The following is a 14,279-nucleotide window of genomic DNA, read 5'->3' on the forward strand; positions in this document are numbered from 1 at the left end:
TCCGGGTAAACTACTCTTGCACAAAAATGTGTAGGTCTAATGCTCTTCTTCAGCTTGTTTCTTCTTGTCTAACTCACAAACCCTCTGACCTTCTGGTTGTATCATACAATGATACTCTCCACAAATTTGATTCCACAGCCCGTATCAGCTGACTCTCATATCTCAGTTACCATGGCAACACATGACCTGCCATGACCACTTTTGAATACACTGTAACCCATGATAAGGTGATTTTGTTATCATGGCCATACTCTATTCAAGGTAGAATGCCTGTGAGTAGAGTTTGGGATTTGGACTGTAGCTCGGAAACTGGAAAGGACATACTTAATTATGCTGGAGGATATTTATGACCTTGACACTTTCACTTTTAAAATAATGACATAAGCTGGTGTTCATACCATAGACCGTTTGGTTTATATTGTAAAGGACTGTTTCCATGTGCAGTCTAGATAATCTTCGTCTTTCTCAATCGCATACAAGCAATTTTGGGGATCTGTGTTGAAATGTATCTACACTGAGTGTACAAAACATTAACAATACTTTCCTAATATTGAGTTTCACCTCCCACTCCCTTTTGCCCTCAGAACAGCCTCCATTTGTCAGGCATGGACTCTAAAAGGCATCAAAAGCATTCCACAAGGATGTTGGCCCATGTTGACTCCAATGCTTCCCACAGTTGTGTCAAGTTGGCTGGGTGTCCTTTGGGTGGTGAATCATTCTTGATACACATGGGAAACTGTTGAACATGAAAAACCCAGCAACGTTGCAGTCCTTGATACAAGCCGGTGCACCTGGCACTTACTACCATACCCCGTTCAAAGGCACTTGCATATTATGTCTGGCTCATTTGTCTCAAGGCTTAAAAATGGTTATTTAACCTGTCTCCTCCCCTGATTGAGGTGGATTTAACAAGTGACATCAATAAGGGATCATAGCTTTCACCTGGTCGGTCTATTTCATGGAACGAGCAGGTATTCCTAATGTTTTGTACAGGCAGTGTAGTTTTGATGAATGTATTAATGTTTTGAGGAGGCAACTACATTTTTAAAATTATTTTACTGTTTTGCAAAGGCCACAGAGTTGTGTCTTGTGAACACCGTTTTGAAAAATAAAAAAAAATGCTTGTATGCGTTTGAGAAACACTGTACCAGTCTTTTTGCAGTGTTTCATGTAATCCAGTAGATGGCGATGTAGAAGTAGTTTTGAACCACTCAGGACATGGGCCTTAGGTCAAAAACAGAAAAGAATTTGCAGTATTAACATTTGAGGAGCCTATCAGAGACTTATTTTATTTAGAGATTCAGCATCTATTAGTATAATGTAATGTAACATTGGACACAGTCATAAAAGGTAACTCTTTTAATTTGAATTACAAACATAGACACCATCTACTCATTTGCCAAGAAACATCTCAATGTAGACCGCGACTCACTAAAAGCCAATTGGGGAGAAAACCCTCTTCAGGGACAGTAATTGTTTGTGTGGTATCTAACAAACTAAAATAACATTAATGTTGTTTTGGTGGCAAACACTCTCAATCAAAACTATATCATCCGCTTATTGAAATCATTTTAATATTCTGTACTATTAAAAAAACATTGCATTTATCATACAACAGATTCTACTGCATAGAGCAGTGCACTTTTCTACATTCAACTGAAAGGTTAATATAGGAATAATCAAGATTAAGGTGTGTGAATAGTTACTGACATTATAATAGTTTATGGCTATCGGTACCTATTTTACAGTAATGTATATGCATGTAAGATTATTAGGTGACAGTATGGCAATTCAAAACACACACAAACAGTCAAATCTACCGCATATTTTCCACATACAGGTGGAGCCACTAAAGGTGCAAAACATTGCAATGAAATAATGAGTGAGTCGACACACAGCATCTTTTGGTTATCTGTTTAAATACAAAGAACATGGGGGAAAAATTGTGTCCTGCTTTGTCAGTCTGTGTGTGTGTGCTCGCTGGTGGCGAGTTACAGTGTGAGCATTGGGCGGAGCAGAAACAGGAGTAATGGGCGGAAGGGAGAACAGCAACACAGGTAAAAGCAGCACACCTCTGATCTCCAATGGCACAGTACCACCTCCCTCTTGGGAAGACAGCACCACTCTCTAAAAAACAACCTCCATTAGACAAAATACAAGCCAACTCCACCCATCAATTTATATCTCTTGATTGATGCAGAACCAAGAAGTCGATTTGACCTGCTGCTAGGTGGGCGTTTGGTTCCTAGCACTCACTGGCCCGAGCTGTGGACAGAAAGAAAGATGACTTAATATCTTGAATCATTAAAAGCCATTCATTACCAAGCCATGTGAGATAACACAGACATACGGCTCTCCGTTGGGCAGCCATAATGATCATGTCATCACAGGCAAAACAGTGACAGCCATGGCTATAGTTCTGGACTGGACAAGAGTTTTTTGATGATAAGCACAATTAATATTAGCTGCACAGATGCGCAGTGCAGTTCTGTTCAGCAGTGGGAAGGATGTGCCACACCCAGCCTACATCAGCTGGTGAGCTACAGGGGAGCAAGCGATGAGTGTGGGCAGATAGGCAGACAAGGTCCGCTCCGGCTCCGCCTAAACAAGTTTTTCAATGAATTGTAATATTTGTAGCTACTTTTTAAGTAAATACCTGCAGTCAACTTGTGCAATACATTAGGAGATAAAGCAGATTGCGTTCTTCATTTCACGTGTCATATTATTTTACATTATGAAGCCTTACCGTAGTTCACCAGAACAGATGAGTCACGTGTTTGTTTGTAAATAGACGGGAGAAAGCGGGAGCAGGTGAGTCCAGCTGTTTATTTGGTTTAACTTGCTAGTAAGCTAAGTAACTGGCTGAATTAACAAGAAGACGGGGCATCATATAGTGGTGCTAGCTTTCTACTGTGTTTGAGAAGTCAAAGCGCTTTGGATGAGTTATCTATACAGCTGTTACTGCTATCTTGATTTCCTTGCATGTGTTCTCCTCTCTGTTCTCAGCAGCCTCAGTCTGCTACTCTGCCCTTTTCTCTGAGCAGAGCAGGCAGACAGGCTGTTGCCCTAACGACTCCACACAGACACAGCGTGAACACATGCTGCTCTAGAGAAAGCGGCAAAACTGAATTAATTTGTACAATTTCTCTTGTTGACATTTGCTTGTAAATGTCCAAACTCACCAAAAAGGACATTCAGTAGCTACTACCTATATACTGTATGCATAACTTCATGAACTGCTTTTAGTTTATTTTTGCTTGCACTCATTAGCATATCATCTAGCATATCAGCCTCCATGGAAATAACTATTACTTGTGTATTTTTTGTTGTTGTTGCGTTTTAATGGCCCCTTGTTTACTAAGCCGGTAATACCGTAAATCCCGGGATGAAAGAAGGACGGATTGACGATATGAAAATCTGGATAGCGCTCAACTCTACAGGCGATTCTCTTGCTTCCCGTAGCTAGCCAGTCACCACCACTTCTAGTTAGCTACCCTTTGCCTGGTAAGAAACACAAGCTGCTTTGCAAAATTAAAAACAATAGCAGCATTGAATTTAAGAGTAAAACAACAGTCTAGCTATGTTTTAATAGTAAAGCAACAGTCTAGCTATGTAATAATAGTAAAACAACAGTCTAGCTATGTTTTAATAGTAAAACAACAGTCTAGCTATGTTTTTCTCTCCCTTGAGTATAGAAAATTAGACTGTCTTTGAATTTGTAGTCTCGCTCAGCCCTCCCACTTTCCCCACTTGTAAGGGGTGCATATCTGATGGCAGGGAAGTCAGACGCAGGAGAACAGAACTTGATAATAGCCGGAGCAGATTAATAGTAAAACCAACAGCATAGGAAATTCAAAGTATGGGCACAATAACCCGACGCGCACCAGTCAAACAAAATGTGCACTTACAATAAACAATACCACACAAAGACATGGGGGAAACAAAGGGTTAAATACACAACACATAATGAGGGAAATGAGAACCAGGTGTGTGGGAAAACGAGACAAAACAAATGGAAAATGAAAAATGGATCGGCGATGGCTAGAAGACCGGCGACGTCGACGGCCGAACACCGCCCGAACAAGGAGAGGCATCGACTTTGGCAGAAGTCGTGACACCACTGCATTTCATAGACAGGTTCTGTAGCCAACGAAGCCAACTCTACCTTTTTTCCTCAGAGAAACGGCTTGATTCTAGCCCTTGTCGTTCAAAAGATATGACCCATAATCCCAGCGCTACGGTTTTTTCTTTCTGTCATGCATTGATGGACAATCTGGGAAGCATTCAGCAGGATGCAACATTTTGGAATGTTCAGATAGAAATATGGTATGTAGAACAAACATGCCTCTGACATAAGGAATAACGTTGGCTCTATTCATGGAATTTCTATCTGCAACATTCGAGAACGTTTTGCAACTGAACGTGGCACTGGTAACATTACAATTAGCCTACAGTATATGCAGACATTTGGTGACACAGAAAGACAGGTAAAGGAATAGAAAACAATTTATTGACTAAATTCCTCTTGCCACTACACTATATTTGACTGGGTAAATTCGTCTGATGAGTCTAAATATGAGATTTTTGATTCCAACCACATGTCTTTGTGAGACGCTGAATAGGTTAACTGATTTCTAATCCTTTTTCTTGAAGAGGATATTTTGTAATGATCACTCAAACATACCAGTCAGTTATATATGTTCATTATATTCCTAGCCAAGACTTATGCATCCAGATGGCTAGGAATCATCCAGTGTAAAGTGTGGGCCAATCAGAGAGGAGATTGAGAGGTCAGGGGAACCGACCTTGGTCGTTGAGTGGCTGGGCGGCGTTGCTTCCTGACCTCCTCCTGCAGAGAGAAAACCAGCGTGTCAACTCACACTACATTTCATTATACATTATGACACCGAGCTACATAACACACACACATACACCTACCTGAAACGTACAGTTTCACACAAAGACTGTGCCCTGATCTGGACTGAACTGAGCATGCACTGATATGATAGATAATTTACCTTTTGTCCTGGTTGAACTTGCATCTGCAGTGTCCGCCTGTTATAAGAAGAAGGGTCACAAGTTAATCTGTGTCCTATGTTAATGTGAGCATGTGTAAATACATGCTATGACTGTGTCATCATGTGTGAGTATGTGTATGTGTTTATGTGATGGAGTCTTACTGAAGAGGATGGTGATGCCGATCAGACACAGAACTGCTGCCAGGATCAACCCCCCAACACGTAGCCTGTGATAATCTGAACAGAGAGAGAGAGAGAGCGAGCCGGAGAGAGAGCAGGAGAGAGTGCAGGAGAGAGCAAGAGAGAGAGAGTGCAGGAGAGAGTGCAGGAGAGAGCAAGAGAGAGAGAGTGCAGGAGAGAGAATAATGGGAGCGAGAGAGAGTGAGAGGGGAAAAGCATTAATCATACACAGTAAGCCAGGGATGTTGAGAGTTGTTGAGTGTTCTAAAAGATGTATCTCTCTGCTCACCAAAGGTAAATGGATCCTCCTCCTCCACTGTAGGGGCAAAAACATGACAAATGTCAGTTTATACAGCATCTAGACACCTTCAAAAATAATACAAAGAACTGGAATGCACCCAACCTCAAAATGGGCAAATAGCGAATGGCCTACTTTACTTGTGAATCAATGATTTATCTGGAGACCATATTAATGCATGTCAAAAGATTTAGAGAAATAAAACTATGGAACGCTATTATGATAAATAATTGTCAGTTACATACTTTCTTTCTGCTCCTCTGCGAACACAAGGGACGTAACTGCTAACAGAAGAGACACAATGGTAAGCACACAGCATAATGCATTGACAACATGGCATCCCAACAATGTCCCAAACAAGTCAGCTTTCCGTCCCTGTGACAAGTGCACTTGTAACTTTCGTGGTCTCTCAACGGCTTTGACCTTGAATAGCACTGGAGAAGGTCAATGAATCTATCCATCCTCTATTTAGTTCTAGATTGGTATACTATTCATATCCATAACCATATGTATTTCATAACATTACATAAACATATTCTCTCTCTCACTCAAAACATACAATAGTATCTACTGTGCTGAATACTGAGCCAGAGTTGTGAGTGAAGACTGGGCAAAACAAGATGAACAGAGATGGTAGCTTTGGGGAAACCTAAGCAGGAAGTGGTATTAATAGCTATGTATGATTGGTCTTTAAGACCTGCCACTCACATGTCAATAAAATCAAAGCAGAGATATTTGCCATCTTCAAACTCTCTTTCACCTGGAGAAGACAGAACATAAATAATTGAGGGAAACAAAGTAATGGCATAATAATATGATCATATTATAATATTAAGCTGACTTTATATGATAAAGTAGCTGACCATTATGACTGCAGTGCACCCTAGCAAATTGGCACTCATCCTCCCTGCCCTTTTCACACCCACATAAGCAGCTCTGCTGCTCAAAATTAAGAAAATAAATGTACCCGCCTGATTGTCTGATCAAGGCTCCACTTGTTAGAATTAAATTACCCTGGTCCCACTACCTATTTGATTTGATTAGACCTTTTCAAACCCGGGAAGCTAATGGCAGCTCATACAGTGCCCAAAACTGGCTCACACCAGTTCCAATGTCAACAGAGACCTGACACAACATTTAGCTTTCCCCTGGAGTCCCATATTTGATTTAGATTTGTACAAAATGGCTTCTGAGCAGCGTAACCCATGTGATCTTGAATGTTGCCCAGAGTGCTTTGCTTCATCTCATGCCAAACCTTCAAACCTAATTATGTTTCAGCTATTCCTTGTTGAATATATATTTTGGGCTATAATGTCTTTATAATCATATAACTGTCAAATGACATAAAGGAGTAGAAAATCCACAAGGGAAAAAATGCTGGATCATTGAGCATGGCTCCAGCGCCAAAGCGCAAAGTAACTAGACCCCAGTGATTTTCCATCACACCATATAAATAAAAGACAAAGAGAGGAAATCACCTCACCCATCAGCAACCACACACTAACAACAACCCACCCTCAGGTTTCTAAAGTATCCATGAGAGAAAGAGAGACAATGGCAACCACATAACAAACATGCTGGGGCTTGAGCAGAGTTCCAGGGGTTTGGCCTTCTTTGATCATACTCTGCCTAACATGATGGTTCTGGAAGGGCTGGATACTGATTTGGACAGGAATGGAGTCTCGAGGAGATTTGGTAGCTAAATCCCTTATGTCACAACTCTCACTCTCCCCTTTTGTTTCTGCTCATGATAAGGCTACATTTATTTTCCGTCATGTGGTGTACGCCACCAGCCACATACTGGACAAGCACCAGATACAATCTTCAAGGATTCAGACTCCCATTATTCTTCTCACTATATCCTATCCAGGTTCCAGAGTTTAAGAGGGTACACTACACTACTAGACCATGTGTGTTGTGGTTTTTCACTATGAGCTAAAAGGGGTTTAAGAGTGTAATAGGCCTACACTTTGCCATTGCATAGGGAGTAGTATATGTTACATTACGTGAGTACCATAAATTACTATGTTTTTGGTCACTTGGTATTTTCCTGCCATGGTAGTATAATGAAAAAACTACAACTACTATTTTGTCATTGTAGTACCATGGTAACGTTTTGTAAAGGCAGCTCCTATAACAACACTACAGCTCCTATAACAACACTACAGCTCCTATAACAACACTACATATCCTATAACAACACTACAGCTTATATAACAACACTACAGCTCCTATAACAACACTACAGCTCCTATAACAACACTACAGATCCTATAACAACACTACAGCTCCTATAACAATACTACATATCCTATAACAACACTACAGCTTCTGTAACAAGACTACAGCTTCTATAACAACACTACAGCTCCTATAACAACACTACAACTCCTGTAACAACACTACATATCCTAAAACAACACTACAGCTCCTATAACAACACTACAGATCCTATAACAACACTACAGCTCCTATAACAACACTACAGATCCTATAACAACACTACAGCTCCGATAACAACACTACAGATCCTATAACAACACTACAGCTTATATAACAACACTACAGATCCTATAACAACACTACAGATCCTATAACAACACTACAGCTCCTATAACAACACTACAGATCCTATAACAACACTACAGCTCCTATAACAACACTACATATCCTATAACAACACTACAGCTTATATAACAACACTACAGCTCCGATAACAACACTACAGCTTATATAACAACACTACAGCTTATATAACAACACTACAGATCCTATAACAACACTACAGCTCCTATAACAACACTACAGATCCTATAACAACACTACAGCTCCGATAACAACACTACAGCTTCTGTAACAAGACTACAGCTTCTATAACAACACTACAGCTCCTATAACAACACTACAATTCCTGTAACAACACTACATATCCTATAACAACACTACAGCTTATATAACAACACTACAGCTCCTATAACAACACTACAGATCCTATAACAACACTACAGCTTATATAACAACACTACAGCTTATATAACAACACTACAGATCCTATAACAACAATACAGCTCCACTAACAACACTACAGCTTATATAACAACACTACAGCTCCTATAACAACACTGCAGCTTCTATAACAACACAGGACAACCCATAACAACACTACAGCTCCTTTCGTGTTGTTATGGGACCCTACAACCCTACAGCTTGTATAACAACACTACAGCTCCTATAACAACACTACAGCTCCCATAACAACACTACAGATCCTATAACAACACTACAACTCCTATAACAAAACTACAGATCCTATAACAACACTACAACTCCTATAACAAAACTACAGCTCCTATAACAACACTACGGCGCCTATAACAACACTACAGCTTTTATAACAACACTACAGATCCTATAACAATACTACAGCTCCTATAACAACACTACAGCTACTAAAACAACACTACAGATCCTATAACAACACTACAGCTCCCATAACAACACTACAGCTCCTATAACAACACTAGAGATCCTATAACAACACTACAGCTACTAAAACAACACTACAGATCCTATAACAACACTACAGCTCCTATAACAACACTAGAGATCCTATAACAACACTACAGCTCCTACAACAACACTACAGCTCCCATAACAACACTACAGCTCATATAACAACACTACAGCTTTTACAATAACACACAGCTAAAACAGAGAGCCTCCCTCTATCTTATAGCAGTGTCATACTATTTGGCATTTGGCAGCAACCAGGGAAAACCCCCCCCCCTGGTTTCTTTCCAAGCGCACCCTCCCTCTCCCCAGCAATGTTGGTGAGGGAGAGGGAATGCAAGAAGCGGGAAGCTCTCCAAAAATCGGCCGTGGATGGTTTACGATTCAATACAGGGAGAGAGAGAGGTAGACTCTCCCGGGGTTCTTTCTTTCCACGTTTTCAAGTTGGGAATCATATTACAGAGTAAATGTTAGCAAAGGGTGGAAGCGGCCAACCTTGTGAGATTTATGTAGCAACGTTTAGGGTTGTTGGTTGTCTGTTCAAGACAATGCTAGGCAGCGCTGCGGATCGTGCTTAGCCATCCCCTCAGTTCCCCACCAGGCAGATTCACCCTGGAGACCAGGCCTGGTCATAATGGGATTAGTGTTCTAACATGGGTCACGCTGGCCTCCCTGCCACTGAATGCCTGAAGCAAAGGAAGAATCGGCCGTTAGTGTGGTAACAGTACGACTCGGTTCACCCCTCTCTCTTCGCCTTGCACTGCCCTCCTTTTATCCCACTTCACTCACTAACCTGTTCATTCACAATAGGTTCTTGTCTAAACTTACGATGAGTACACACCCACACCAGTCCCACCCACATTCACTCATTACACCTGTGCTTACTCCCTTATTCACACTCACTCCCTTTCTCTTTTCCTAACTCCTTGTCATTCCACCTGGCCATCTCAGTCAGTCACGACTCACCCATTACTCTACAGCGGGTCCAGATCCCTCCATCTGCAGTATCATTAAGAATCCCAGGAGATATATTCCAGAATGTCTGTCACATTGGTACAGTGCAGAACCCTGAATTCACAGTTATTTCTGAGGAAGCCTAGATGCCTAAAAGGTTGGATCTGAGGGCTTCAAAGATCCTGTGGTCATTTTTCTTTAAATCACCCACAGGGATAAAAGGAGCTAACGATGCAGCTACTCATAGACTCCTGGTCCTGCCTGAAAAGGCCATTCATTTATAAGGTAAACACATTACTATGTTGTAGTTCTCATTGTAATGGTGTATCACTGGAAGCTTTCAAATGAGATTCTCCCTACTGTAATGTGTGATTTTATAACAAATTCAAAAGGTTCAAAAGGTCATCCTAGGACTAGCTATGTTTATTAGGAGTAAGAATAATCACATAAGGGGGAAATTACTTGTGTAAAGTTACTTGTAAAGGTACTTGTGAAATGGATCAAACCTAGGATTTTTTGGTTTTCTTTGTGTTTGTGAAGTCTCTTCTATTACTCTCTTCTCCCTCTATTCACTCTGCCTACCAACATGAGGAGGATTGGAGATCAAGTTTCCCCAACTACAGAGGCAGAGAGACGTAATGCCAGTTGGGTAAAGGTTTGAGGAACAGCAGTGTCCACTGCCATATGACTTATCTAAGAGTTCCATGAGGCCTCGGAACAGGCAAGTTTGTCTTTTCAAATCACACAATATGGGCTCCCGAGTGGTGCAGCGGTCTAAGGCACTGCATCTCAGTGCTAGAGGCGCCATTACAGACCCTGGTTCGATTCCAGGCTGTATCACAACCGGCCGTGATTGGGAGTCCCATAGGTCGGCGCACAATTGGCCCAGCATCATCCGGGTTAGGGTTTGGCTGGGGTAGGCCGTCATTGTAAGTAAGAATTTGTTCTTAACTGACTTGCCTAGTTAAATAAATACAAAAATACCACTGAAAGATTGTCAGGTTGAGGAGCAAAGCTTCAATGACAGCCGAGCATGTCCTGTGTGTGTGGGTGAGTCTAGATGTGTATGTCTGTGTGTGTACATCTCCCACTATGACCCAGTCACCTCTCCATACTCATACAGGTTCACTCTTCGCTCCCCCATAGTGGTGCCTGGACTCCCCCATAGTGGTGCCTGGACTCCCCCATGGTGCCTGGACACAGGAATCTAGCGTGCAGCTAATTTAGGAACAAAACATACCACTGAGACTATACCTTTGAGGTATAATAGGAACGCAAACACACTGGGAAAACATTCTAATGTGGTAAGGGACTGTGATAGAGCACTACAGTATCGCATGTATGTATTCATATTACATCTGGAATAAATAACATCTGATATTTAATATTTATTTCATGCTGTCAGAATTGTTGATTAAAAATGTTATGGGTCCATTCTTCCATGCTGTCTCATAACCAAAACTGAACCAGACAGAAACGAGTACCAGACATTTCTGTGAACGTTTTAAGTTAGCTGGGTAAACTGTAGTCGATATTTGCTCATACAGTGTTGTTTTTCTGTCAGTCAGCCATAGATGGCTATTGAAACCACTAATTGTTGTTAGTGTTTGATGAAGAAGTAGCTGCAGGAGCAAAGCAGGGCAATGTGTTCCTCTGGCTTCTCAATGGAGAGGGGGGTTGTGGCATACTATAGCCATGACTCATCCCTCCTACCCACAGCCACAAGGTCAACAATAGCAGCAACAGCAGCTCCACTGTTTAAAGCTTAAAGAAGTCATGCGGCCTTCCCTTCAAGGGAAAGACCTTGGTGTTGCTTTGCTGTGCTTCTGAGGCAGTGAGGCCTTGAAATAAGCTTTTCATATATCTGAAGTAAAGAGTGATGGTGTTGCTATGGTGAATGTATGATGAACCCTAATTATCTGAAACTGAGTCAAATTAGCCTTAAACTGAGGAAAAATAGAACCATGGCTTACCTATCATCTCTTGTGATTTGTAATGTCTCACAGAATAAATAAGTGTCCCACTCTGTGATCACACTGAATCTCTCATTTTTAATGAGGCAGTCTCTCTGAGGTCCTCACTTTTGAACGTTGCTCATCCGTATTTGAGGTCTAGACAAACATTGTGTATGATTAGAGCCGGCAGTAGGCGACCCACTGAAGGCAGTAGAATACGTTTAGCTTTTGAGTGTGAGATAACATTTATATGTCAGTTATAAGTCCGTCTGTCAGTATCAATCACCTTAGCAACAGCACTGTGCTGGAGTAACCACAGTGAATAAAGATCAGTCCAGGATAACAGCTCTATCAGGCTTCTTATCAGCTGGGCTGTTTGCACTGTACCAGAACCCCAGATCCCTGTTATCACAGATCCATAAGCATAGACTTGAAATAGAACAACAATTTCATAATAACATGTCTGTCTACTAATCAATCATTCATTCTATTTCAAAATGTCTATTAGCTTACCCATGTCACACTAGTGAGCAGAACATAACTGAGCCATGTCGTACTGTGTTGGCATGGTTACGCATCACCATAGTTGCAGGAGCCATGCTGAAAAGGACAATGTGAAAATAAAATATCCAAGCCAGCACGGTAGCCTATGGTTTGGGTTGGCACAATAGTGTGTGAAGGGTACCACCAAGCTGTTGAACAGAATTGGTCATTCAAATGTAATTCCCCACATACAGCGGCATGTACACTGATGCATTTTCCATTACAGAAGGACAGCACCACAACTAGCCTACCAGTCCCAAACGTATTATCTTGCGACATTAATTTGATCAAATACTGAATATTCTGATCCAGTAAAAAAAATTGATTTGCTAATGGGAGAGGACATGTAACATTAGTATCGCATCATTAAGGCTGACCACCCCTCCACCCATCAAAGCACAGCTGGACCACAGCTGGATGATGAGCACCACAGACATTAAAATCTGGCTCTAGAAAAATGTATTGAATACAATAAAGGAAGGACCACGTGTTCCGTTGTTTTCCATGAGCGTTATGCCAGATAAAATACTGAATATCACGCGGATTTAATTGGGTCCTCCCTCTTTTAGAAGAGTGCCTGGACACCAGTGCTAAACGGAATAGAAAGGAGAAGAAAAGTTGCCGATGGTCAAAATGTTGCTTTAAGCCTATAGGTTATGGACTTTTTGTTTGGATATTACAAACAACATCCAGAGCACTGTTGTAGAACAGCCCGAGTAAATAACTGAATTCATAAAAGCAGGTTAACAAATACATCTGCGTGACGCAGAAACACGATTTATAATACTTGCACATGGCTCTGGCTCATATGCGCTCGTTCTGTCTGTCTCGCATAGGCCTATACTGTAGGCTACAAACTGAAACTATATTACATGCAGGTTCGATCTTTGTTCTATAAACATAATTCATAGCCTAATACAGATTGTACCCTTTAGAGTATTTTAGTTAGGCTAGTCAACTTTTTCCCAAATCTGAGCAACTCTTGCCAGGAAAGAAAAGGATATGCCTATAAAGGAATTACATATATGTTAAGGTCTTACTAGGGATAGGCTACTACTACTAGAACATGTAGAGTGATAAGTTTGTCTTGGTCAAAGATGCGCTAAGCAAACATTTTAGAAATTACTTAAAACAAGATTAGCCTATTGTTGTCTTGAAATGAATAGAATAAATAACGGTTAACATACTCATACTTTTGATGAAACTACAGCTAAGCATTCACTCGAACTCTAATTGTTAGAAAACTAAAACTTACCTCCGACACGCGTTAAACCCAAATGGAGATGTGTGTAGGGGGGAAAAAACAGGAAATGTCGGGCATGGAGCGACACACAATAGACGAACGTACTCTTGAGTCAGACAGACGCCAACACCCTTTTTCACTGACGCTCAACAGGTTTGCTCAGCTTAAAAATAGGCTGAGTTTAAATTGAAGTTGCATGCGCTGGAGAGGAGGAGGATTTTATTATTTGTTTGTCATTGGTTGCTTTCAATGACCTGTTGTTGCTATAACAAATATAGCAACAACATGTAAAAACTGTGATATGGAAGGTACCAAATCGAACATTATCACATCAATATATTCAAAATAGTTGTGTACAGTACCTGTTTTGGTTACATATTCTATCTTGAGAGCATGCACAGTGCACATCTCTGAATACAAACAGTTTTGCATGTTGTTTACTTCTAACAATGGTGTCCAATGGTATTTATTTGGCTTTTCATTAATAAGAATTTGCACAAACAATTGAAGGCTAATCGTTTTAGCTCAATGCAACTCCGTTTGACCATAATGCCTAGGACCTATAGCTAAATGAAATG

The 14,279-nt window shown here is 40.9% G+C and overlaps 1 protein-coding gene across 7 annotated transcripts; it reads right to left on the bottom strand.

Moving 5' to 3' along the window:
* Window positions 1–1,344: 1,344 nt before the first annotated feature.
* LOC120048546 (phospholemman-like) lies at window positions 1,345–13,957 on the bottom strand. 7 transcript variants are annotated; one of them, XM_038994615.1, is made up of 10 exons: window positions 13,714–13,866; window positions 12,429–12,515; window positions 12,202–12,296; window positions 6,205–6,256; window positions 5,742–5,780; window positions 5,488–5,514; window positions 5,181–5,255; window positions 5,019–5,055; window positions 4,806–4,849; window positions 1,345–2,265 (listed from the first exon to the last, which is right to left on the bottom strand). In XM_038994615.1, the coding sequence occupies exons 2-10, from the start codon at window positions 12,430–12,432 to the stop codon at window positions 2,246–2,248; spliced, it is 393 nt and encodes a 130-aa protein (XP_038850543.1). In that variant the 5' UTR covers window positions 12,433–12,515; window positions 13,714–13,866; the 3' UTR covers window positions 1,345–2,245. The 7 variants fall into 7 exon arrangements, with proteins under 7 accessions (XP_038850543.1, XP_038850542.1, XP_038850541.1 ...); XM_038994614.1 differs by having other exon boundaries at window positions 5,742–5,777; window positions 12,202–12,317; XM_038994613.1 differs by having other exon boundaries at window positions 12,202–12,317.
* Between the last annotated feature and the right edge of the window lie 322 nt (window positions 13,958–14,279).

Source organism: Salvelinus namaycush, chromosome 5 (genome assembly GCF_016432855.1).
Source record: "Salvelinus namaycush isolate Seneca chromosome 5, SaNama_1.0, whole genome shotgun sequence".
Classification (NCBI taxonomy): domain Eukaryota; kingdom Metazoa; phylum Chordata; class Actinopteri; order Salmoniformes; family Salmonidae; genus Salvelinus; species Salvelinus namaycush.